The 26,280-nt window shown below is 39.0% G+C and overlaps 1 protein-coding gene across 1 annotated transcript in view; it reads left to right on the top strand.

Moving 5' to 3' along the window:
• The window catches only part of FGD6 (FYVE, RhoGEF and PH domain containing 6), a 180,385-nt gene that overhangs the window by 130,131 nt on the left and 23,974 nt on the right, over nt 1-26,280 (top strand). The window contains exons 9-14 of the mRNA XM_069095179.1: nt 13,434-13,484; nt 15,930-15,988; nt 16,074-16,145; nt 16,947-17,015; nt 19,799-19,882; nt 20,982-21,061. Of these exons, the coding sequence (XP_068951280.1) occupies nt 13,434-13,484; nt 15,930-15,988; nt 16,074-16,145; nt 16,947-17,015; nt 19,799-19,882; nt 20,982-21,061 (415 nt within the window). The remainder of the gene's footprint in view (nt 1-13,433; nt 13,485-15,929; nt 15,989-16,073; nt 16,146-16,946; nt 17,016-19,798; nt 19,883-20,981; nt 21,062-26,280) is intronic.

Here is a 26,280-nt window from a genome sequence, read left to right as displayed (position 1 = left end):
GTTTTCTATTTCCTTCTCCAGCTCATTTTACAGATGAGAAAACTGAGGTAAACAGGGTTAAGTGACTTGCCCAGGGTCACACAGCTATTAAGTGTCTAAGTTCAAATTTGAACTCAGGTTCAGTCATTTCAGTCACATGTCTGACTCTTTGAGACCTCATTTGGGATTTTCTTGGCAAAGATGCTGGAGTGATTTGTAATTACTAGTTGTGTGACTGCTGTGAGTCACTTACCCATATTTGCCTCAGTTTCCTCATCTGCAAAATGAGCTGGAGAAGGAAATGGCAAACCATCTGGTATCTCTGCCAAGAAAACCCCAAAGAGGATCACAGAGAGTCAGACATGACTGAACTGACTGAACAAAAAATTAGACTTAACATTCGATACAATGAGACTGGAAAAAAATGGAATTATGTAATACTTCAGAGGGAAACACCCCTCAGAGAGCACTATTGCTTGAACCTCATTTCTTCCAGATATCACTTCTCACGTCCAGGAAATTATGATGAAGGAAACTCGAGGCCGAGAGGGTAGTTCCTTCCTAAGCAGAATTTTCAAGTTGGATGGGACCTCAGATGCCTGAGGTGGGGGCACATGTTTCTTAACCTGGGATTCATGGATAGGCAGCAGAAAAGCTGTGGATTTGGATGGGGGCTATATCTTATTTGAATTAGTTTCCTTTGTAATGCTTTTTTGTTGAGTTGTACCTGACTGTTCCTGACCCCATTTGGGGTTTTCTTGGCAAAAATCCTGAAAAGGTTTGCCTTTTCCTTCTCCAGCTCATCTGATAGATGAGGAAACTGAGGCTGACAGAGTGAAGTGGCTTGCCCAGGGTCACATAGTATCTGAAGCTGGATTTGAACTCAGAAAGATGTTTGTTCCTGACCCCAGGGCCAGCACTCTATTCAGTGCACCACCTAGCTGCCCATGTTGAGTATAATAACATTGCTGATTGTAGCACTATTATTAAAATAGATGAGTACTGGAAAGCAGGGTCCAGGAGGAAACAAACCAGCCCATTTCCTGATTAGTTAGGGGCTACAGGTCTGCCAGGAATGCACAGTAAAAGTGAAATAGCTGCTGGTCAGCCCCCTCCATCTATAGTACTTGGTTGCCCCAGGTGGTCCAGATGCTTATAGACATTTCTCCTTCTTCCTTAGACCAATATAAATAAGGAGCTTGGGGACAATGCTCCCCTTCGTTGTCCAGTTTCAGCACTGGTTCCTTGCTGGCAATGACTTAAAATCCACAGAACAGAAGGAAATGGCAAGCCATGGGTTGTGTTTTTGCAAGATAATTTCAAAGATCTAATCGTAACCTGTGATGGATAGTCTAGGTTGTTTCCACAGCTGTGGAATCAAATCGGGTTATTAGTGGCAGAAAGGGACGGCAGCTGGATTCTGAAAATTTAATGTAAAAATATTTTCCTTATAACCAAAACTGATCCAAGCACTAAATTGTTATAGTTCAAGATTCATGCTGAGGTTACGCAGTATTTTTTCTTCTTTTTCTCAACTTTTTTTTTTAATAAAAAAAAGTTGAAACAGAAAAACTTTTTTACATGAATGTTAAAAATTGTCTTTACATGTAACTGGGGAAAAGTAAAATATTATTTTTAAAAAAGAAATAAAAAATTGAGTAAAAATTATAGCTTTCTTAAAAAAAGTTTTCCCAAATGTAAGGTGGGATTTGGATGGTTTGGGATTCGTCACCATCATCCCTCCCCACTCCCAACCAGGAAACTCATCAGCAAAAAATAATTTCAGTTTTCCTATTCATACCGCATCTTTCTTCTGCTCTCTGATTGGAGGGCAGAGTAAAATACATTAACCTCCCTTTATAGACAGCTCATATTCCCAGCCATCTCTTCATTTGTTACCGTCTACTCTGCCTTGGTTTCAGTTCTACCAGCATGATCGTCATCATGCCCTGGGCACCCTCTCGAAATTCCTGTGTCCCATTTCCCACTTCCTTTTTTTGGTATTATCTTTCTCCATTAAGCTTCGTGAGGGCAGGCCTCCCCCCGCCTTATTTGTATCCCCAGCGTTTAGCACAAAGTCTGGCCATAGTAGGGGGTATGAGTATGTGTCTGTGTCTATGTCTATGTGTATAAAATTAAAATTATAAAAGTCACTAAAGGTCTGAGAATTTGCACTCGGGCAAGTCACTTAAAAGTGGCACAGTGGATAGAGTGCTGCACATGGAGTCAGTCTGACAGATCTGAGCTCAGATTTCCTCAGCATGACACAAGTCATTTCACCCTGTTTGCCTCAGTTTCCTCATCTGTCAGTTGAGCTCAAAAAGAAAATGGCAAAACACGCCAGGATCTTTGCCAAGAAAACCCCAAACGCGGTCACGGAAACTGGGGCACAGCTCAACAACAACTTCCTGACTTCAGTTCCAATGCTGTCTGTCTGTTTCACCATCTCCTGTTGTCCTTATCTGCACCTAGATGGCTCCAGAGGAAAAAATAAGGCTGTGACTTGGCACAGCCCTCCCTCACTTAAATCCGATTCATTTGCAATTCATGGCATCACCTCCCTGATGTCATGGGCCTCTTTGAGAAGAGGGACCAACAATCTTAGTTACCTCATTGAGATATTTAACCACAATGGAAAGGGTCCTTTATCCCCTCTCATCATCAGGGATTCTTAATCTTGAGTTCCTGAACTTAAAAAAAATTATAAACCATTGTGTTTTATTTTATACATTTACATATATTATAAATAATACTATTATTAAAGTGTCAGAGAATATTTATTAAATGCCTGATATAAACAAGACTCTATGCTAGCCCTGGGGATACAATGGAAGTCAATGCACAGTTCCTGCCCTCAAGGTGCTTCCATTCTAATGGGGGCACCCATATGTGAACAGCCAAGAGAAAACAACAGGATAAAATCCAATAGGGGGAAATGTCATTAGTTTCCTTTGTTAAATTATGTATTTCATTTTATGAGTTTAAAAACATGATTCTCAGAAGACCAGAGGGGTTCAGGGACAAATTATAGCTGAAGAGCCCTGACCTCCAGCCTTCTCTTTTGACATGGAGTGATGGCAGCTTTCTCTAGTTGACACATCTGTACGGTATCAGAGCTAGGACTGAAACCCATTCTCTTCTCTATATCTTGCCTCCAGATAGATTTTTTTTAAATTTCTGTTTAGGGAGGTTCAGAAAATTCTCCCAGTCTTCTGAAATAGTGAGGTGCAGCATTATGTCCTCAGAAAAGCATCCGTCTTTGGAATAAGTATTCTGATCCTGGGTTTGACACTTAGCAGCTTTGTGGCCCAGAAGCAGTCACCAAATCTGCCATAGTCTCATTTGTCTCATCTGTAAGGAACAGAAAATACCCACCCTCATGTCTTCCTTCCTGTAAGAAAATTTTTAAAGTGCATCATAAACTGTAAAACTTTCTGTATGTGTATAGAAGACATGTAAGCACCTGCCCAGCAATCACACTGCATATTATTAGGCCAACCTGTGTGTGTTGTGTCAGCGTAGCAACTATTAACCACATTTGTACCTTGCATAAGGATAGTTAGTGTCTGTGTTGGGAGTTTTTTTTTAGAGCAAAATTGTCATTTTGTGACAGTCTCATTTCTTTGAAATCCTTGCCCCAGGTTGAGTTTGGAAGGCTTTTCTGTTAGTGACCTTAAAATGTCACTCATTTATTACTCTAGGGGAGGGACTTTAAAAGTTTCCACACAGATTCTAATTGTGCATGTTGTTATTTAGACAAATTAATTAGACAGTGCCTGCCCTCCAGTAACTTAGAGCTTTTGCAAGAAAAAGGCTGTAAGTATTCACATAATACATGCTAGTCCCAAGCCCTTTTGTTGTCTCTCTACTTGTATGATGACAATTAGCAATCTAATATTAAAATAGTAATGTCACTTGATGTTAAAACACTCATATAAACATTAATAATATGACTGTTGCTAATACCTATCATTTTATTTTGAGATTCATATTTATATTGATCTTTAAAGTGTGCAAAGCACTTTACAGATTATTTTATTTGATCTTTGTAACAATATTGGAAGATGGCTGTTTTTATCCCCACTTTACATATGAAATAGCCTGAGGTAGAAGTTAAGTGATTTGCCCAGTGGCATGAGCTAGTCACTATCTGGATGTGAACTCAGTCTTCTGGACTTGAAGTCCAGCCAATAGAATGTAGCCTTTTGAAGAGCTCATGTCCTCTCTGCTTTCTCTCTCTCTCTCTCTCTCTCTCTCTCTCTCTCTCTCTCTCTCTCTCTCTCTCTGCCCCCCCTTCTCTCTGCCTGTCTCTCCATCTGTCTGTCTGTCTCTCTTCCCCTTTCCCCCTTCTTCTTTCTCCTCCCCAATTCCTCCCTTCTCTCTCTCTTCTTCTTCTCCTTCTTCATTTTGCAAAGGTATATTTCTGAAGGTAATTATGCCACATGGTCTATGTGAGTGATTATCTTAGTTGGTACATCAGGTGATCTGCATGTCTTCTATGAGTTCTAGGATAGCATTGTAAAAATGTTGACTCCTAAGTTCAGCAGCCTGGATAATTATTAGCAAAAAAAAAAACAACAAGACTGACAAGTTGCCTAATAACTTTATTACAAATGCAAGGGTTATTTGGCATATATAATGCTGAGTAGAAAACAACTAAGTTTGGAAGATCAAGAAAGACCTCACTCTTACAAAACTAAGTGAGAAAAATCAAGCATTTGTTCTTTCTCATGCAATTGGCAACTACTTTTAGAAGTGTACTTCAAGATGCCTATTCAGGATTATACATGGTATTAGTTATAAATGACATTGTAGTTTGGACTCAACAGAAAAGTGCTTCCTTCCTTCCTTCTTTCCTTCCTTCTTCTTTCCTTCCTTCCTTCCTTCCTTCCTTCCTTTCTTTCTCTTTTATTCTTTCTTTCTTTCCCTTCCCCCTTCTCTCCCCTTCTTTTCTCCTCTCTCTCCTTTTCCTCCTCCTTCCTCTCTCTCTATACCTCCTTTTTCCTCTTTCCTCTCTTCCTGTGTCTCTCTCTCCTTCCCTTTCCCCCTTGTTCTCCTTCCCTCCCTCTCCTTCCTTTTTCCTCATTCTTTCTTTCCCTTCTCCCTTCTCTCCTTTACCCTTTCTTTTTCTCCTTCCCTCCCTTTCCACCCTCCTTTTCCTTTCTCTCTCTTTCTCTTCCACTTCTCTTTCCCCTTCTCCCTTTCTCTTTCTTTTTCTCCTTCCTTCCATCCTCTCCCTTCCCCTCTCCACCCCTTTCAACTTTCTAGTATTTCCCCAAATGTTTTCTCCTACACAGTGTAGTACCTTGCACATAATGATCATAATGGCTGACATTTGTGTAATGCTTTAAACTTTCCAAAGTTCTTTATATGTATTTATTCACGAGTCTCACAATAACCCTGTGACTGGGGGGACATTAATAGCACCTAAGTCAATTGAGTAAATTGAGGCTTAGAGAGGTTGAATGACTTGCCTAGAGTCTGCACAGCAGATTGCCATTTCATTCTCCATTCTATCCACAATATAAAGCACCAAAGTTCCAAAGTACTATTGCTTTTCATAATTGGTCCCCAAAAGATGCTTAATAAAATTTAATTGCAACAGACATTATGTCATACCCAAAAATAGAGGGAAAGGGGCTTGGTGCCCATATAAGAACCTTGGAGAAACAAAATAATACAATACCAAGATCATGAAATAATAATAATGTTTAAATTGTAGAAATTTAAATCTAAAAGTAAGTGGAAAACCTAACAAAAATTATTATGGTTTATTTTTAAAGCAAAAGATTTAAAAATATTTAAAAACACTTAAAAATTTTTTAAGATCACTTCACATATGGCCAATCAAGAGTCAATACTGGGTCAGTGGGAGAGCTAGTCCCTAAAAAAAAAATCCCAATGTGCATATTTATTTAAGGAATCGAGCCCTAGTTCTGGGACTCCAAAGTTATAATAAGAACAGTAACAGGAAGCCAAGATCTTCTGTATATAGCCAAGGGAATCCTTGGTTCTTTGAGTTTCCACCAAGGCTTCTGCTTATGGGTGATGGTTTCCATGTTGCTTTTATCTCTCCCTCCCTCTCTCCCTTTTATCTCCACATGTTCTTTAGGAGGATTATAAAGAGGCTGTTTCATGATAAAGACAATTGACTTTCTGTTGTAATCTTTGGAAGCATTGATGAAATGAACCTGCCTCCCTCAGGCGGTCACATTCCTCTTGGACATCATCTGAGATTGTGTAGGGTATTTCCATAGTACCTATGCCCTCTTTACTTGGCTTCCAAGCTCTGAGAGGGTCTTCCTGTGAAATGCAGTCCAAGAAATTTTGTCTCCCTTATCTTAGGCTGAAATAAAAATAGCTAGCATTTATATAGCACTTTAAGGTTTACAAAGCACTTTATAAATATGATCTCATCTTATCCTCCCGACAACCCTGGGAGGGAGCTGCTATCACCTGTTTTACCCACAAGAAACCTGAGGTGGATGTTAAATGATTTGCCCAGTGTCAGAGAGCTAGTCATTATCTGAGGCTGGATTTGAACTTGGTTCTTCTGGGTTCCAGGGCTGTTCCCCTATCCAGGCATCACTTAGCTGCTCATTTAAGACTAAGGCTGTGAGTGGGCTGGGGACAGGCCAGCATGTGGTTTGCTGGAGCTGAATACAGCCCCTTTTAGGTTTGACACTTGTCACTATGGTTTTGGCAGCTGAAAGCTGACCAGAGTGAATTAGGGTGGGTCTTGAAGACCAGAACTTAAGAACCAGGTAGAGGAGAATGCTAGGATCAAGTATATGCCCTAAAAAGAGCATGAACAGAAGCAGTGAGTTCATGGGACCATTGATTTAGCCCCATATTGGGCCTTGGAGATCGTCGTGTCTAACACCCTCATTCTACAGATAATGAAACTGAGAACCAGAGAAGTAAAGTCACTAAGTCCATCAGTAGGCACTTATTAAACACCTACTGTTTGTCAGATACTGTGCTAAATACTGGCGATACAAGGAAAGACAAAAACAGCCCCTGCCCTCAGGAAAATAATCCTGCTATATGTCATTTTCTTGGCTCTGTGTACTTGACTTTTCATCAGATTGCATAAATTTTCCATGCTTCTTTGTTTTTCACATTCACTATTTTTTATAGTACAACAATACTCCATGACATTCATATACCATGGCTTGTTAGTCATTCTCCATAGGTGGGCATCTTTGATACCACAAAAAGTGTTGTTCTAAGTATTTGGTATAGGGGGAGGCTAGGTGGCGAAGTGAATAGAGCACCGGCCCTGGAGTCTGGAGGACTTGAGTTCAAATCTGACCTCAGACACTTAACACAATAGCTGTGTGACCTTGGGCAAGTCAGTTAACCCCAATTAATTGCCCCACCTTCCCCCTCCAAAAAAGCAAAAAAAAAAAAAAAATTAAGGGTCTTTCTTTTTGTCCATCATCTCCTTGAGGTATGTGTCTAATACTGGAAGGAGATAGAAATTTCTAAGTAGAAATTTGTTTGTTAGAAAGTTGCCAACTAGCCTTTAGTTAAATGAATGATTTTTTTTTATGGAAATAGAAAAATAACCATCATGATTCTTGGTCAGGTAAAACAAAATTTTAAAATTCTTTTTGTAAATAAACATCTTCCTCATCTAAAATTGGCCCTTAAATAAAAGTCATTTAATTTTTAATTATCTAGGGATCAGGTGATTTCTTTGATCTTGTTCAAACTGTTTATATTAAGTTAAAGGATGCTTTAACAGCATATTATATTACTTTTGCTGTAGACTGAGAGGCCATTAACTCCTTCTAGACTTTTAGAAGTTTAGAATTTCCCATGTTTGTAGAAAATGGGATACGGGAACCATCTGTTAAAACTCTTTTTGAAGATAGAGGTCTTAGTGGTAACCAGAGGCTAATAAACAGATGGGGAAATAATAATGACAAAACAAATCTTATTGTAGTCTTTTCCAATTGCCAGATTAATTAGTGCCCAAGAGAACCCTCAGTGAAAAAATTCCACGTGGAGGGTGTTTATTTTTAAAGCCTGTACACTGACCCTCACAATTAAGTATGTCTTGCTTAGAGGGCCCACAATTGGGTATATGTTGGGTATGACTTGGACTCCACCCAAAGAATTTTAGTTATTGAAGTCCCCAAAAGACCTTAATGTCAGATGTGATATAAAACCCAAAGGACAGGCATTGAGACTTTTTCAGGTGCAAAGTGATATGTAAATATCAGTTATTGTTATTCATTTTTCCATTCTGTTCCTAACTCATTTCCCCTTTGGAGCGTCTGCATGAAATTCAGCATTTCCATGGATGAGCCTTCTTTCGTATCATTTTACTTATAGCTATGAAGCAGTTAGTTACTCATCAGCTGGTGTTAATTGACTCTTCTCCATATTCTGTCCCTTCCTTTAGACAGGGCTTTAATATACAGATAGTCCATAAACCACACACCACCTGCCTTTTGTCTGACTTTGCTACGGAGCACCCTCCCTCCTCCTTCCAGGTGTAAGATTTGACCTAGATTCAGTGCACCCAGCCAGATGCCCAGGCCCAGGCTGTCAGGACTTGCCTAGACAGAAATACAAGAAGAGTCCTTGGTTGACAAAGCTCCCGGAAATAATCTAGCCAGTGACAGTGCTTCAGCTCATGTGTAGTTTCTGTTTGTTTATACTTTTTTTTCCTTGGGTATCAGAATACTCTCATCACTATCAAACCCAATGATTAATTCCAGTAAACATGTTAATTCAGGATGATTGGTGCAGATAGGGGCCTAATCATTGGGTGTGAATGACCCAAGACCTCTTCAATCTGTTAACAAGTGTCTTCTAAAGGCACATTTTACAGCAGGAAAAGAAATACACAGGAAAAAACACACTATTATTACTCAGTTGATGGCTTCAGTTTCATGGTGAAATTAAACTTCTTAGAGAGTGGCTACAGTCTCCTGATAGTTTGGCCAAGTCAAGCCAACTCATTATTTGACAAGCATTAGGCATGTGCTGTTTCGGTTTCTAAGTGGTTGGGTTGATTTCCCAACATCCTATAGTTTGCGAGTAACAAAGCTGAACACAAGACTTAAGTGTCCAGATCTCCCTAGATCAAGTCCCTTGCCACACATAATGATTGTACTTTACCTTTTCTAGCTTGATATCATATGGGTGGATGTTTTAAGTTGTTGAGAATTTGTCTTACAGTCAAAAAATTTGAAAGTTGGTTTGGCATAGTGGATGGAACTCTAGACTCAGAGTCAGAAAGACCTGTGTTCAAATTCCTATAGAAACACATTTTATGTGACCTTGGACAAGTCACTTAACTTGTGTGAACCTGAGTTTCCTCAATTTTCCCTTACAACTCTCTATCTTTGATCCTAGCTCTGTGATCCTATTTTGACTTCCTTGGGCCTCAGTCTCCCCATTTGTAAATGAAGTGGTTGGACTAGATGTCCTCTAAAGTTCCTTCCAGTTCTAGATCTTTGATGCTACAATTGGGCTTAGGGGAGGGAAGAAGAAAACAAACATTTATTAAGTGCCTGCTATTTGCAAGCCATAGTGCTAAGCCCTGACAATTGAGAGTCAGTGGCTGTGGCTGTCTACACTTAATGGATTCTCAGGTTCTGTTTGAGAAAAAAGACCCAGTTTGTCCGGACTCTGAGACCCTGCTGCTCTGTTTGTGCTCTCAGTCCGGGTTCATTGATATCCATTTGTTCTCCCCCAAATCAACTTTTCTTTATCAAGGTTGCCCCCTGGTGGCCAGAGATTAAATTTTGGGGAAATCAGTCCCAGCCACATTTTTTCCTTTCCCCTTTTCTCTCTTTATTCTCAAGAATTTTTTTTTTTTAAGGTCAGATAGTTTCTTTGTTAATCCTAGCTACCATAACCATAACCATAACACTCGTAACCTCTTGAAAAGTGATCAGACAGGTTTGACATAATGAAACCAGATACCTAAGACTTCAAGAAACTAGTCTGCTCAATTGGGTTGACTACACCACTCCCCCATTTGCCTCATGAAATCTCTTGGCTAGACTACTTTGATAATGTGCATCCTGGGAGCCGGGCTTCATGACACATCAAGGAGTGTCTCAAGTCTCCTCCCAAGTTTCGCCAAAGACTTAAGCCCAATTGTTAACAACTGCTGGTTTCCCTGCTGCTCCCAGCTGACTCAGACCAACCTCCAAGCTTCTAACTCCTCCTTCTGTCCAGGCCGTGTGTTGTTCAGACAGTATACTTACAGCAGAGTGGGCACAAGTGTCATACACTGTGACATTTTTACCCACAGTGTTGTCTGAGCATTGGTGACGACTCGGAAGGTTACATAAGACTTTCTCTTGTGAACTCTTTCTGGATCCAAAGAAATAAACAAATAAATAAATAAAAGCCCTCATGGGCTTCATAGGCCCAATATAAATATTAGCTATTATTAATAGTTTTGTCATTTATCATTCAGTGTGAGGTTGACACAGAAACCAAGGGGTAAAAAGGAAAAAGCAGGAAAGATTGAGGTATGGCCAGGACAGTGGCTTGGCAGAGAGTTAGAGAGAGAGAGCGAGAGAGTGCTTCCACATGAAAAAATACAAGATGAGGAATGGTCTGACCATGAGAGGTTGAGCAATAGAAAAGAGACCGCTACAGGCCTGGCAGGAAGCCAGAACCACAGGGATTTAGAGAGATTCAGCCACAAGTGTGGCCGGAAGCCAAAGAGAGAAAGATGAAGTTTTTCCCTTCCCTCCATCCCTCCTGCTACTTGAGATAACATGGCTTAGTGGAGAAAGGGGGCAAAGAAAATAGAATTAGAAAGATAATTTTATTTCAAAGTAAAATTATAAAAAGATTTGTTTCAGTGGACACACATGGTCCACCTAATGTTAGAAGATCAGGATTCAAATCCTACTTGTTTGTATAGTACTTAACTTCTCTGGACCTCATTTTCCTCATCTGTCAAATGGGAAGGAGGGGAAGAGAAAAGAAGTAATCATTTATTAAGCACCTACCATATTCCAGTCTCTATGCTAGGTACTTTACAAATATTATCTCATTTGTTCCTCACAACAACCCTGTGAGGTAGGTGCTATTATTGTCATCCTCAGTTTATATTTGAGGAAACTGAGGCAGACAGAAGTTAATTGACTAGTAGTAGTAATCAAGCTAATACGAGCTGGAGGCTGGATTTGAATTCAGGTCTTCCTGACTCTAAGCCTTATTAACACCTACTGTTTGCCAGACACTGTGCTAAATACCAGCGATACAAGGAAAGACAGAAACAGCTTCACTAGATCTCGGGTTCACAGATTTAGAACTGAAAGGGGTGAGGTGTCACTTGTTTATAGATGAGGAAACTGAGGCTAATTCATGCCAGTTCTTTTCGTCTCTAACTCTGTGGTCCCATTTCTAGGCTACTCACTAAAAGATGGATTATTTAATCCCCACATAGGCTGGTTAGGATCCTAACATCATTAATTTAGATCTGGAAAGGGACCCTTAGAGACCATGATCCATCTCGTTTCTGAGTTGAGAAAATTGAGTAATGATGAGATTAAGTGCTTGCCCAGGAACAGCCAGTTGGCCAAGTATCTGAGGCAGGATACGAACTCAGGTTAGTTCTGGTCCATCTCCTTAAACTCTCTTACAATTGCAGACTCTTGAACTCAAGTCATAATAGCCAGCATTTCTATAGGGCTCCAAGATTGGTGAAGTCTTTATTTGATGTCACTAGACCCTCACAGTGACTCTGGGAGGCGGGTGCTATTATTATCTCCATTTTATAAATGAGGAAACCCATCTGTACACGTTGTTCCTTGCCCAGAGTCATCAGCTGGCAAGTGTTCAAGTCCCAACACTTTCACCATTCTGACCCCTTGTGGCCAGTGACTTTTGATCATCACTTTCTTCTCCCCATTGAACCCTTTGTAGTTTTTTTTTTAAGTGATTAAGCAAAACCAGGCAACTGCACACCCTTGGATTGCCTAAGCACCATTCTGTCCTTGTCATGTTCCCATCTCTTGATCAAAAAAAGTGTATTTCTTGGGGGGGCCAGGTGGCGCAGTGAGTAGAGCGCTGGCCCCGGAGTTGGGAGGACCAGGGATTGGTTCCGGCCTCAGATATTTAACACCCACACAAAAAAACTGGCCGTGTAACCTTGGGCAAATTACTTAACCCCAATTACTTAAAAAAAAAAAAAAAAAGAAGTGTATTTCTTAATGAACTTTTATTACAGAGAAGGCCCAAGATTTTTTTTCTTTTAAACAAAACAACCCTTGGTAAGATGGAACAAATCATCTGGAGTCTCAGGAGCTGAGTTCAAATCCTACATCTAATGCCTAATTTCATCTCACTGGCCTCCAGTTTTCTCATGTGTAAAAAAAGGAGAGGGTTGGAGTAGAGGAGCCTTCCTGTCCTTTCCAGCCCCACATTAGTTGTCTTAGGATCCTTGCTGTCAAGAATTTCTGATCCATTCACCAGTATGGCTGGAGGGCTCTTCTTAGGGTCTCCCTTGTTTTCACACTGTTCTTTTTCCAATCATGCATCTCTCTGATGATATCCTTCTGTTGTGTCTTCATTGGCATTTTCTGTTGAACCCTGCTTATGCCTGTCACCTGCCTTTCCATTGCCTGTTTGGAGGACCCACACATTGAATTCTGTAAAGTCTGTGTCATTCCATGACTTGTCTCCCTGCAGTAAGATTGATATTAAAAGGATGCAACTTCCTTTTAGGGAAAAGCCTGGAGTCTTTCAAAGGAAATCAGTAGCTTTCCCAAATGGCATTTGAGTTTATTGTCCTAGATTGTGTAGTTGTGGAGTCATTTCAGCTGTGTCTTACTCTGTGACCTCATTTGAGGTTTTTTGGGCAAAGATTAATGGAGTGGTTTGCCCTTTCCTTCTCTGATTTATTTCACAGATGAGGAAACCGAGGCCCGTGTAGTTAAGTCACTTGTCCAGGCTAGGAAATACCTGAGGCCAGATTCGAATTCATGAAGAGGAGTCTTCCTGACTCCAGACCTAGGACTCTGTCCACTGCATCACCTCGATGCCCGTTTCTCTCTGTAGAACACTACTACGATGCTTTAAAGAAAAAAAAAAACTATATCAAGAAGACATATTTATTTGTAGTATTAAAACTCCCCATCAAGTGAAACACTTTACAATTACTTTTAAATATTCACAATATATATTATGGAGGTTTTTATATTGTAACCAATTAAGCTATAGAAAAGTCACATAAACAATACAGGTCTGATGTCCAATCCTTTGAAAGTATGAACAGTTAAATACCAAAAGTTTTATGGAAGATCCAGCCACTTACTGATCATTTTCTGGAAAATAGCCATTCTTTATCCACTTGGTTTATTCTGTGTAGACAATGAGATCCAACTCTCTCAGAAGATTTTGCAGTGTTAGATATATGCATTATGCCCTATAAATACTTAGCCCTTTTAATATTCTTTTTGTTTTCATAGATTATTTGAAGAATCTTTTGGAAGACTCTGCAGATTATAGGGATACTCAAGGTAAATAACTTGTTTCATTTAAACTTTATAAATATTAAAACATTGATCTTTCAGAAAAATACAGTGGTAATATTAACAAGTGTGGTTGCCAGTTTGGGGAGGTAGAGTATTATTTGTCCTTAAAGTGGCCCATTCCAAGGTAAGTAATTTTATTCGATCAGAATCTGCCTCCTAATGATCCCTGAGATTTATAGCTTTTAATTCAGTGTAGGCTGATTTCATAAAAGAACTGTAGAAAACAGATGACTCCTTCCTGACTCAGTGTCCAGCAGAAATCCAGTCATGAGCAAGTGAAAGCTGAATTTTCATCCCACATCATTACATCTTTATTTCTTTAGGCTATTGATGATTTCTGCCATTAGAAATGTTACTGCGGGGTGGCTAGGTGGCTCAGTGAATAGAGCACCAGCCCTAGAGTCATGAGGACCTGAGTTCAAATTCAGCCTCAGACACTTAACACAAAAACTAGCTGTGTGACCTTGGCAAGTTACTTAACCCCAATTGCCCTACCTTTCCCCCTCCAAAAAGAAAAAGAAAATGTTACTGCCATGGCATTTATGGAAGGATTTGTGAGCATTTTGGTTGGTTGTTGGTTTGTTTGATTGTTTTTATTTTTATAATTTCCAGAATAATAAGTGACTGTTAAGAAGGACCAAGTTGATGAGAAACATTTGCTTAGTCCTTCAAGATATTTTTAAATTCCGGGGCGGCCAGGTAGCACAGAGAGTAAGAGCACTGGCTCCAGCGTTGAGAAGACCTGGAGATCGAATCCCAGGCTCAGACACTTAGCACCCACCCAGAAACACTTGGCCGGGTAACCTTGAGCAAGTTACTTAACCCCAATTGCTTAGGGGCGGCCAGGTGGCTCAGCGAATAAGAGCACTGGCTCCAGTGTCGGGATGACCTGGATCAAATCTGGGCTCAGATACTCAGTACCACACCCAGAAATGACTGGCGGTGTAACCTTGAGCAAGTTACTTAACCCCAATTGCTTTAAAAAAAAAATTCTTAAATTCCAAGGTTTCTAATGTTAAAGAACTCTTTCCTAGGGAGTTTAAAAATCTGTTGCAAAGGTTCAAGACACATGCATACAGCTTAATTTTTTTTTTATGCCAGGAGGCTCCTGTGTAATAAATATTGCCCTGAAAATTTGTTTACTAGTTGTTCTCCCAAAATAAAAAGATTAGAATATTTTTGAAATGTGCACTTAGTTAAAAGAGTATGTTTTTCTCCCTCTCATATAGAGCTATTTTTTTCTCTTTTTTTGATGTTCAACTAGAGTCAGTTTTGTTTCTAGAAACACTAAATTAAAAAAATTTAGAAAAGAAATACTCTCTTTCTCTCATCTGTAAAATGGGGATTTAGTACTTGCCATTCTCAGTTTATAAGGTTGTATTTTCATTATCATTATTATTAATAATAGCCAATGTTTCTATGGTGTTTTTTGGGTTTGCACAATACTTCACATATATCTCCTCATTTAATTAACTTTATATTAAATACATGAAATTAGGGAGACTTATTCAAACCCTGCCTCAAAAGATCAGAATCTTTTCAAGTTGGTTTAAAAAAAAAACAATTTTTATTATTCATTTCTTTCTTACTGCCATTGAAATTTTGTAAGTCATTTTATGTATGAGCACTGGGTTTGGAGTTAGATGCTTTAGAGTTGAATCCTGCTTCTAACTCATACTATCTGTGTGATCCTGGACAATTCATTTCCCTGCCTGAGTTTGAATGAATCAATAAATGAATTCATAAATGAGCATTTATTAATAACAGCACCTGCCTCCCAGAGTTGTTTTGAAGTTCAAGTCTAATCTCTAACTCTTCCTACCTGTGTGACATTGGACAAACCATTTAATTTAATTTCTTTAATTCTAAAATGAAAGCCTTAGACTAGCTCAGAGGTCTCAAACTTGGGGTCAGCACCTGAACGAGGTTAAAAATTTATTTGGGAAATGTTTAACAAAAAAAATAAAAGTACAGTATAACATAGATAATGTTAATTTGTAGGTTTTTTTAGGAATCCATTTATATTTGCATTTGATACCCCTGGAATAGAGGACTGCTGTTGTCCCTTCAAATTCTAGATTCTATGGTCCTTTGACTTTAGCTCTGTTAACTTGTCATTTGACTGGTTGAAATAACTGTATCAAAAGTGGTTGAACTTTAGTGGATAAATTCTTGGACCTATAGACAGGAAGACCTGAGTTCAAAGCCTGTCTTAGGTACTTCCTAGCTGTGTGACCCTGGGTGAGTCACTTAACCTCTGCCTCAGTTTCCTCATCTGCAAAATGGGGATAACTATCTCCCAGGAGGTTTAAATGAGATAACATTTGAAAACTGCTTTGCAGACCTTAAATAGCTATGTAAGTGCTAGTCATCATTATTGTTTTTATTGACAAGTTAATATCAACCACCTTCTGTCCTTATGTATTCTAGATGCCCTTGCTGTGGTCATAGAGGTTGCCAACCACGCCAATGACATCATGAAGCAGGGAGTAAGTATCCCGGGTTTACAAACTGGGGCCCACTTTCAGCTGGGAGCAGGTGCCTTCATGGGCTTTTTATCTCTTCCTTCCTTAGGACAATTTTCAGAAGCTTATGCAGATTCAGTACAGCCTGAGTGGACATCATGAGATAGTACAGCCAGGAAGGGTAAGTTTCCTTAGGATGCTTGCCATGGACTGAAGAGAATAAAATGCCATGTGCCTAAGGGTAATCATCCTTTTAGGCAGCTGCAAAGATTATGGTTGTGTGCAGTTCCCATTCTGAGCTGGCTTCCACAGTCACACCTAGCTTTGCATTTCTGTGATACCCAGACTCAGCCAAGGGTGGATTATCTTGCCCCTTCTTTTAACACATCAACAAGTCAGGGACTCACAATCTTGTCACTGTTGGTAACCAACCCTGGTCTTTGAAATTCACCATAACTGAAGAATTTCTGACATAGTGTGTGGCATTTCCCAACTAGGGACAAATAAAATGAAGTCTGTCACACGCTTATGTGGTCTGGAATGGCAAACGCAATCACTAAACTGGTGCGTAGAGAACAGTTTTACAGTTGATTTCTGGACCTATGTTGAGAGTCTTCCCTGCACAGTAGAACCTACCAGGACTAATGACCCCTTTCTGGAAGAGCCTTTGAGAACCAGTCACTGGAAGAGGCCTTTAGGGGACACACGCACAAAAGTGGTGTTGCTACTTGGTGTGCTCTAGAGGGAACAGCATTCCGGCAGATTCTGAAGTGACATCCTAGCTGTGCCCTGGGCCATTTTAACTTGGAGCACCACTAGACCAGAAGCAGATTTTTGAACTTCAACCAGCCTGTCTAGTACACACCTCCAGAGCTCCCCTCCTGTGCTTGTTATGATAACCCATATTTTAAGAGAAATTGCTAATATCAATAGTTGACAGTTGTTTTATATTTCCCTTTTCTGCTTTTGATGGATGAACTAGGTCTTCCTCAAAGAAGGAACCCTGATGAAATTGTCTCGGAAGGTCATGCAGCCAAGGATGTTTTTTCTGGTAAGACACTGAGTTCATTTCTGGTGTATTTATTTGTTTTGGGGATCGTTGTTTAATTGGGGTAATGGAATCTTGGTCTTCACTGATACAACAGCTTGGCCCATTGGGCTAATCTCCATTTCAAATGGAAAGTTTAGAAAATAATCTTGCTGTCTCATTGGCATTTTAAATGTGACAAAATGAAATCTGTTACATGCACTGGTGCTCCGGAATCACAGACATAAAATCATTCCTATTTGGACTCCAGTGACCTCATTTTAAATCTGAAAGAATGAGGTTTTTTCCTTTTTAATTCTGAATTTAAATGTCAAATAAAATGAGCATTTTTATAGCAGAACCAAAGAAGAGAGAGCTGCTTTGTACACGAAGCTGTGAATCTATCACATCCAGCTTGCTTTTCCTTTTAAGTATGTAATAAACTCAGCGTGTAACTTTTGAAGTTTTCCTGCATGTCTGATTTTTTTTTCTAACCTCCTGTTCTCTGCTAGGCATTTAAAAAGTGCTTTAGTGACTTTCCTTTCTTATTGAAAAAATGATTTCAGTTTTTTCCCCTCATAAATATAATAGCTACTAACCATCTCTGTAGGTGCTAGTTGGCACAGTGGGTAGGTCTCTGGACCTGGAGTCAGGAAGACCCCTCTTCTTGAGTTCAGATCTAACTTCAGACACTTCAGGCACACACTGACTGTGTGATCCTGGGCAAGTCTCTTAACCCTGTGTATTTCAGTTCTCTCACCTGTATAAAATGAGCTGGAGAAAAAAATGACCAACCACTCCAGTATCTCTACCAAGAAAACTCCAAATGAGATTGCCAAGAATTGGACACAGCTGAAACAGGAAGAGAAAAAATGGTCAGCCATGGTGAATGCTGCATGAAGATCAGAAAGAATAAGGACTTAGAAAAGGCCATAGAATTTGGCAGTTGGGAGGTGTCCCCGGAGAAAGTGGTTTCAGTGGAGTAGGGTTTGGAGGCCAAATTATAAGGGCATCAAAGATTGGGCTGGTGGTGAGAAAGGTAGGGGTCTGGAGTATGGACCAGTCTTAGAAACTTAGGGGTAGCAATCGATACATTTCTGTACTTAATGCTGTAATCAGTGATCAATGCTGTGACTAACCATGACTTTAAAGAATTGATCATGAGGCATGGCTCTCCTCTGTCAGCAGGGAAGTGGGGGATCATGGGTGCAGAATAAGGCAGCATGGTATGGTCAAAGGAATGCAGGATTAGAAATTAGAAGACATTGGTTTGAATATTGGTTCTGCTACTTATGACCTTTGTGACCACAGGCAAGTCAGTTAACCTTCTCAGACCTTGATCATAAAGTCAGAATGACCTCTAAACTCCCTTCTTCCGCCAAGCCAAAGGGTTCTTAAACTTTTCTGTGCTCTTTGAAGGGATTCTCAGAATTATGTTTATAAGTACATTAAATAAAAGGGATGACAAAGGAAGCCCATCATATGGAAATATTTGTCATAATATTAATAAAACAAATTTTCAGACCCCAGATTAGCAACCCTGGCTCTAGATGTGCATCTCTTATCACCCAGTGATATCATCAGTATGTTTAATCAGCTTTTCTTAAATGAGCATATTTGTTAAAAGAGAGTTATGTAGGGGATGGAGTCATTAATGAAGGACTATGATATTTTAAGAAAACATTAAGGGGGAGGGGAGGGAGGGGAAAAATTTTGAAACTCAAGGAATTCTGGAACTGAATCTTGTAAACTAAAAGTAAACAAATAAATAAAGACAAAAAAAAATTTAAAAAAACATTAAAAAATTAAAAGTGTAGGTATGGCCTCAGACACTTACTAGCAAGTCACTTAAAACCTATTGCTAGAAAAAAAAGTTTAGTTGTAAAGAGAGGAAAGCCAAAGGACAGTTGGCATTGGAGAAGGTGGCAATGAAATATTTTTGTTTTTCCTTAAAACATCTATTATTGATATATGATTGTAAGGGAAATATTATTGTACTATAAAAAATGATGAGCAGCATGATTTCAGAAAAACCTGGAAAGACTTAGGTGCAAAGTAAAGGGAGCAGAACCAAGAGAACATTGTATAGAGTAACAGGAACATTGTACAATGAAGAACTGTGAATGACTCTCAGCAATACAATGATCTAAGACAATCCCAAAGGCTTTGTGATGAAAAATGCTATATGCCCCCAGAGAACCTATGGCATCTGGTTACAGACCAAAGCATACTATTTTTCACCTCTTTTTGGTTTGCATTTTTCTTCTACAAAAAGACAAATATGGAAAATATATTTCACAAAATTACACGTGTATAACATATGTTAGATTGCTTGCTGTCTCAGGGAGGAGGGAAGGAGGAAAAGAAGGGATAGAATTTGGAACTCAAAAGTAAAAAAAATAATGTTAAAAATTGTTTTGTGATTGGGAAATAAGATATACAGGCACTGAGGCATAGAGATCCACTGGAAAAGTTGAAAGGGGTAGGAGAAAATATGGGAGAGAGCAGATTGGAGGAGGGGACCTGTGGGACTGCTATTTTGGGCCGGTGGGTAGGGGAAAAACGGGGAGAAAATCTGTAACTCAAAATCTGGCGGAAACGAATTATATAAATCAGAAGTTAATAAAGCATTAAAAAATTTGTTTTGACATGTAATTGGGTGAAAAAAATATTTTTTAAACAAAGAAATACCTATTGGCAAGAAGACAAGGTCTTGAACCCCTCATGTATATCTTACACATATCTATAGCTAACATGTTTTTGTTTCTTCATTTACAATCTTCTTTGATGTGTGTTTCCTCTTGCAGTTTAATGATGCTCTCTTGTACACAACACCTGTGCAGTCTGGGATGTATAAACTCAACAACATGCTTTCTTTGGCTGGAATGAAGGTGAGTCAGTGAGGTCACTACGGACTTTTTCAGGGCAGCTAGTGGACAAAATGAGCTGCAGAAGGAAATGGACAAGCACGTCAGTATCTCTGCCAAGAAAACCCCAAATAAGGTCAGGTAGAGTGGAACACAACTGAAAATGACCGAACAAAGCAACTTTTTATCTTAGTGTTTTGACATTAATATGTTTTAATGAAAAAATCTGCTTTGGAGAGAGCTCATAAATAGAACCTAATATTGCTTCTTTTGGAGTGGAAATTATTTACTGCTTTCTCCTACCTGGTTTGCCATCGATGTATGATCATGCTATCACTTCCTACCTGTGCGACCTTGATCGAGTCACTAACCTCCAGGACTCAGTTTCCCCATCTTTACAATGAGGGGAATGGACTACACTGCCTTTGAAGTCCTTTCTGGCCCTAAATCTATACTCCTGTGATGCTAGAAAGAGAATTATAGTCACCCCTTGGTTACTTGGGCAAATGTTCTCTGGCTCATTCAGTCCCCAGCCCTCATTCTTGAGAACAAACTAAACAGTGTAGGGTATAGATTGTTGCTGTTTGTCCATTGTTCTCCAAAAGGACCGATGACACCATGAGGGTGATAACTTGACTTACGTATGCATTGTATATAGAACATGGGGCTTGTAATTGGGAAGACCTAAGTTCAAATCCTTACTCTGTGAATCCTAGTCAAGCCACTTCTCTCAGTCTGTTTCTCTCTCTGTAAAGTGGGCACAATGATGATAATAGCCTCTACCTCTGAGGGTTGTTGGGGATAACCAAATGAGATCACATTTGTAAAGCATTTTACAGACCTTAAAAGAGTTATATAACTGCTGGTTTTTGTAATTGTCATCATCCTATATGGCCTTGACTCATCCTGGCTTTTTATAATGTTCCTGCCTTGCCCCAGTATGTCCTGGAAAGAGTCCTAGAGGGTTTTTATTTCAGGCTGCTCTTCCACGTCTCCCTCAGAAATCCTCATGAACTCGTGATAGGAGGGAATGTGGGTGACTTTTAGTATCAGAGGCAGGGGCTTTCACAGATTGGGGAAAGGATGGTCAACTGATAAGATTTTTCTTTTGCCTTCATTGTAGGTTAGAAAACCAACTCAGGAAGCTTACCAGAATGAGCTGAAGATTGAAAGTGTGGAACGTTCCTTCATTCTCTCAGCCAGGTAAAAGATAAAAACGACAACAAAACAAAAAACCTTAAAAAGCAACCTTTATTATCAGCATTGTAGGTTCAGGTATGGAAAGCCATTTCTTTGAAGGTGAACTTTGGGAGTTCAGGGATTTTAGGGTTTTTTTCCCCTGCTTTTCTTTTTAGATGTCTGATCGTATCTTTTGGTTTTGAACTGATTGCTGCCATTTGAGAGATACATTGTGCTATGGAGGAAAGAGCACTGGTTCTGGGTTCCGTGAGAACTTGGGGTCAGATAGTACCTCTGTTGGGATAGGTAGGTAGTGCAGTGGATAGAGTGTTGGTTGGGCCTGGAGTCAGGAAAATGTATCTTCATGAGTTAAAATCTGGCCTCAGACATTTCTTAGCTGTGTGACCCTGCACAAGTTACTTCACCCTGTTGTCCTCAGTTTCCTCATCTTTAAAATGAGCTGGTGAAGGAAATAGCAAACCCCTCCAGTATCTTTGCCAAGAAAACTCCAAATGGCATTATGAGTGGCATCATGGACATAACTGATAGGACCGAACAATAGCAACAATATACCATGATTTATTTTGAAAACTTTTTTTGTCTATTTTTTGGACTTCAAATCTCTGGTAATAATCTTTAGAGAGTAATATAAAATATCTCCTAGCCTACCCTCCTAGGGAAGACATGAATCACCCAATCAAAAAGCATTTATTAAGTATTTACTATATGGAAATACAAATAAGAAACAAAACCAATTTCTGCCTTCAAGGAGCTTACATTCTATTAAAAGAAAAATTACATGCATATATTTACATATGTGTAAATGTACATGTACATGTTAAACATTTATAGAATATTTTTAAAACTATATAACATTCATGATTTTTTGGTATTTGCCACAAATTTTAAAAAACCCAACAAAAATCATGTTTCATATCATGGTTACCTAAAATGGTTACCTATTGGCAATATGGGCTTTCTTATATAGTCTAGTTTCTCTTCCCATACAAACATTAGGAAATTAATCATGGGATTATAGAATTTTTCAAACTGGAAGGGGATGTTTGAGGTCATTGAATTCAGCTCCCTAATTTTATAGCCGAGTAAAATACTTTTTCTTCCCTATTTAGCCACACTGCATTGGTGATCCTTTTTACAAGAAGGCAGCTTTTGTTTGCTAATTTAAAAATCCCTGTTTACATGATTTGAGCAATAAATTCCCAGAGTACTCTTCTCTTGGAATTAGCAGAATTACAAGGGGGTTTCAGATATCGTTGCCTCATTTTTTAACACTCTTCTCCCATCCTTCCAAATTGTTACCATCCCAGAACAATTGAGCAAGGAAGCCTTGTCTCATCAACTTAGGAAAGAGGGAGAGAGTGTCGTCATCATTTTTGGAAATAAATGTCTTTTCTTTCTTTTTTGCCTTTTTTTTTGGAGGGCAGTTGGGGTTAAGTGACTTGCCCAAAGTCATACTGCTGGTAAGTGTGGCAGGTGTCTGAGGCTGGATTTGAACTCAGGTACTCCTGACTCCAGGGCCAGTGCTCTATTCACTGCACCACCTAGCCACCCCCTAACAATGTCTTTTTAATTCTACAAATTTCTGCTATACTGTAGAAGCCTTTCTCCTCATTCCTTCTTGGTTTGTTTGGTTTTTTCCTCCCTTAGGGTGATAGTTTTCTTTATATTCCTTTTGATTCTACTCTGGACAAAATTCTAGAAATATTTGTCATTTGTAAGTGCTTAGAAAGAAAATTGGTGATTGTTGGGTGCTGAGATGTCAGTTCATTCAAACAAACATTTATTAAGCACTTACTGCATGTCAGGCTCAGTTCTAGACTCTGGAGATACAAGGCAAGAAGGGAAACAGTCAGACCATCTCCTCCAGGGAGATACAGTGACTGATGACTGGTGGAAAAAGTTGAGGCCAGGAGAACAGAGATGCAAAATGACTGTAGTCATTAAGTAAGACGTAACTGAAAGACAACAAAACTCTTGTAAAATGTAGTGAGTGAGCAGTATTAGTTTCAGAGGACAAATATTGTAACCTATCTCTTTCCTCTTGGGAGAAAGGTGGTAGACTATGGGTGCAGAGCACTATATATTGCATCGGTTTAAGTGGATGTTTCAGATGGTTTTACTTGAGTGTGTGTGGGGTGGGGGATTTCTGGGAAGTGATTATGATGTAAACAATGTAGTGATAAAGCATTTTGGGGGGGGAGGGCAATTGGGGTTAAGTGACTTGCCCAAGGTCACATGGCTAGTTTTTTTTGTGTGTGTGTGTTTTGTGTCTGAATCCAAATTTGAACTCAGGTCCTCCTGACTCTAGGGCCGGTGTGCTATTCACTGGGCCACCTAGCCACCCCAGCATTTTTTTTTAAAGAAAGAGTTTTTCAGACTACTTTTATTGCCTTTTTGAGAGTGTTACCAAATATCTTGGTTAGTTCATTGTTCTATTCTGATTTTAGCAGAGCATTTGACAGTGTCTCTCCTGATAGCCTTTTAAATAATGAAGTCTTCTATTCAGTTGTTTTTTAGTTGTATGTGACTATGATCTAATTTGGGGTTTTCTTGGCAAAATGATTCTCCAATGGAGTGGTTCTCCATTTCCTTCTTCAGCTCACTTTGCAAGTGAGGAAACTGAGGCAAACAGGGTTAAGTGACTTGCCCAGGGTCACACAGCTAAGTAAGTATCCGAGACCAGATTTGAACTCCTGAAGATGAGTCTTCCTGACTCCAGGTCCAGCACTCTATGCACTATGGTGCCACCTAGCTGCCCCAGAGGCAGTATGCCACAATGAATAGTTTATCTCTGAGTCAGGAAGAACTGGGTTCAAATTCTGCTTCTGACACTTGCTTGTAATCAAGACCATACCAGTTGACCTGTCAGTTTACAAGCAATTGTAGAAGAGAAAGTGTACCTGTACTAGTAAAGGAATGTTCTTCCCTTGGGAGTACTCTGTACAAGGGAAATAACAGGTCCAATAAGAAAAAATATTCTCATAAACAAGATGGAAAACTGTGGGCTAGATAATATAACATTGGTGTAACTTGTTGTTGTGTGAGTTGTTCAGTTGTGTCCAAATCTGTATGACCTGATGGACCTTTTTTTTTTGGGGGGGGGGGGAAGAGGGGGGAATTTAAGAGTTAAAAAAAAGTCTTCTGTCATTTTTAAAGTTGAGTTAATAATCCCCTGGAACTAGTGCCATTCCTAAACCCCTTCCTCATCAAGTTTTTAAATCCATTTTTCCTTCAAGTTAGGAATCTATTATTCATAGACCTCAGAGGCCATCCATTCCAACCCAACTCATTTTACAGATGAGGAAACTGAGTCTCAGGGAGGCTGTGACTTGTACAAGATCACACACATAGTATATCTTTAATGCCTAGCTTGTTGTAGGCACTTAATAAATGCTTTCTGATTGATTCTTGGAAATTCGTTGTCTTTTTTTTATATTTAATTTTTTTCTCAATTATATGTAAATAAAAATTTTTAATATTAAAATAATTTTGAATTCCATTTTGAGTTCTGATTGATTCTTGGTCATTCATTTCCTTTCTTCTTTCCTCCTCTTCCTCCTCCTTTCTATATTTTTCATTTAATTTTCACTTTAACATTAATTTTTAGTCTTGAGTTCCAAATTCTCTCCCTCTTTCCCTTCCCTCATCCCTCCTTTTTTATATAAATTTTGTGTAAATTACACATGTGCAGTCATGAAAAACATTTTCATATCAGCCATGTTGCAAAACACCTACCAAAAAAAACAAGAATAATAAAGGAAGTAAAAAATATATGCTTTATTCTGCATTCAGATTCCAACATTTCTTTCTCTGGGGATGGGTAGCATTTTTCCATCATAACTCCTTTGGAATTGTCTTGGATCATTGTATTGATCAAAATAGCTAAGTCATTCACAGTTGATCATTGTCCAATATTGAATGTTACTATACATATATGTATATAGACACACATACACATACACACATATATGTATGTCTATATATATAAATAAAATGTCTTCGGACATTCATTTTCAACTTATAAGGCAAGTGGATGATAAAACTGATTTTACTATTATAAAAACTTATTTCCTAGATAATTGTAAAAATCTGACCATTCTATAAACCTGCCATACAGTTTTTTCTCTTTGGTTTCATGCTGGCCAGGATACTTCCTTAGTCAGTCTGTCAGTCAGCCTTTTATTAAACGCCAGGTACTATGCTAAACACTCTGTACCTATAAGATTGATTGCTTCCTGGAGCTGAAGTATCTGTACCAGATAATGAATGTTTATGTTGGAATATTTGCGAATTGGGTGCAGTTAGTGACAAATCTGTTTCCAAGAACTTATAAACATTTGTTCTGTCAAAAGGCCTACAAGGGAAAGAAGACATTTTAAAATGAAAGGGCATCATTTGTAATTGAATGGGTACATTGGATTATGTGCTGGCACATTTGGAAACCCGTGTCCCCAAGGCTATCAAGGGGGCAGTTCTAACATTTATTGAATCATCAGGCTTTTTCTCTCTCTCTGTCCCTGTTTCTGGTTACTTTTTATAAAAACCTATGTGGGAAAACTCTTGGGTGATTCTCTCAGGAAGTCTCTCAATGGGTTTCTTGTAGCCTATGTAGGCTCAAGAACAGGGCTTTATAAATATTAGCTCAGAATGAAAGGACAAGCCATTTTTTCCACAGTAAAGTAAATTTGGGGAGGTCCATAAAGTGCTTTTGAATTGACCTGAAATTCAGGGTTCAGAATAAAGCATGCAGTTTTTGGCGTGGCCAGTGTAGGAATGTCTTTTGCTTGATTTGTGTGTATTTGTTACAAATTGTTGTTTCTTTTTTTCCCCCAGTGGTGGACAGATGAAAGGCAGAGAAAGCAAATAACTTGTTAATTGAGCATGAAAATATGTGAATCAACCTAGAAGGGTTTTTCCCCCATAAGTTCAAAAAGGGAACACAAAGAGGGCAGTTTTGTTACTGCCAGACTAAATTTAATGTATGATTTTCTTGTTTGTTTTTCTTGAAAGGCAGTTGGGGTGACTCCACCAGGGTCACACAGCTAGTAAGTGTCAAATGTCAAAGATGGGATTTGAACTCATGTCTTTCTGACTCCAGGGCCAGAGCTTTATCCACAGTGCCACCTACCTGCTTTTTGGTAACAAAGCAAAACTATACCCATCATGCTTGTTTCTGTTTTGATTTATATTTTGGAATGTTTGTGATGGTTAAGTTCATTTTA

This window comes from Petaurus breviceps, unplaced genomic scaffold, assembly GCF_028583685.1.
Source record: "Petaurus breviceps papuanus isolate PSGF00001 unplaced genomic scaffold, PetGlider_PUasm1.0 225, whole genome shotgun sequence".
Taxonomy (NCBI): domain Eukaryota; kingdom Metazoa; phylum Chordata; class Mammalia; order Diprotodontia; family Petauridae; genus Petaurus; species Petaurus breviceps.
The sequence above is the reverse complement of the archived record's forward strand: the minus strand, read 5'-3'. Positions and strand labels throughout refer to the sequence as shown.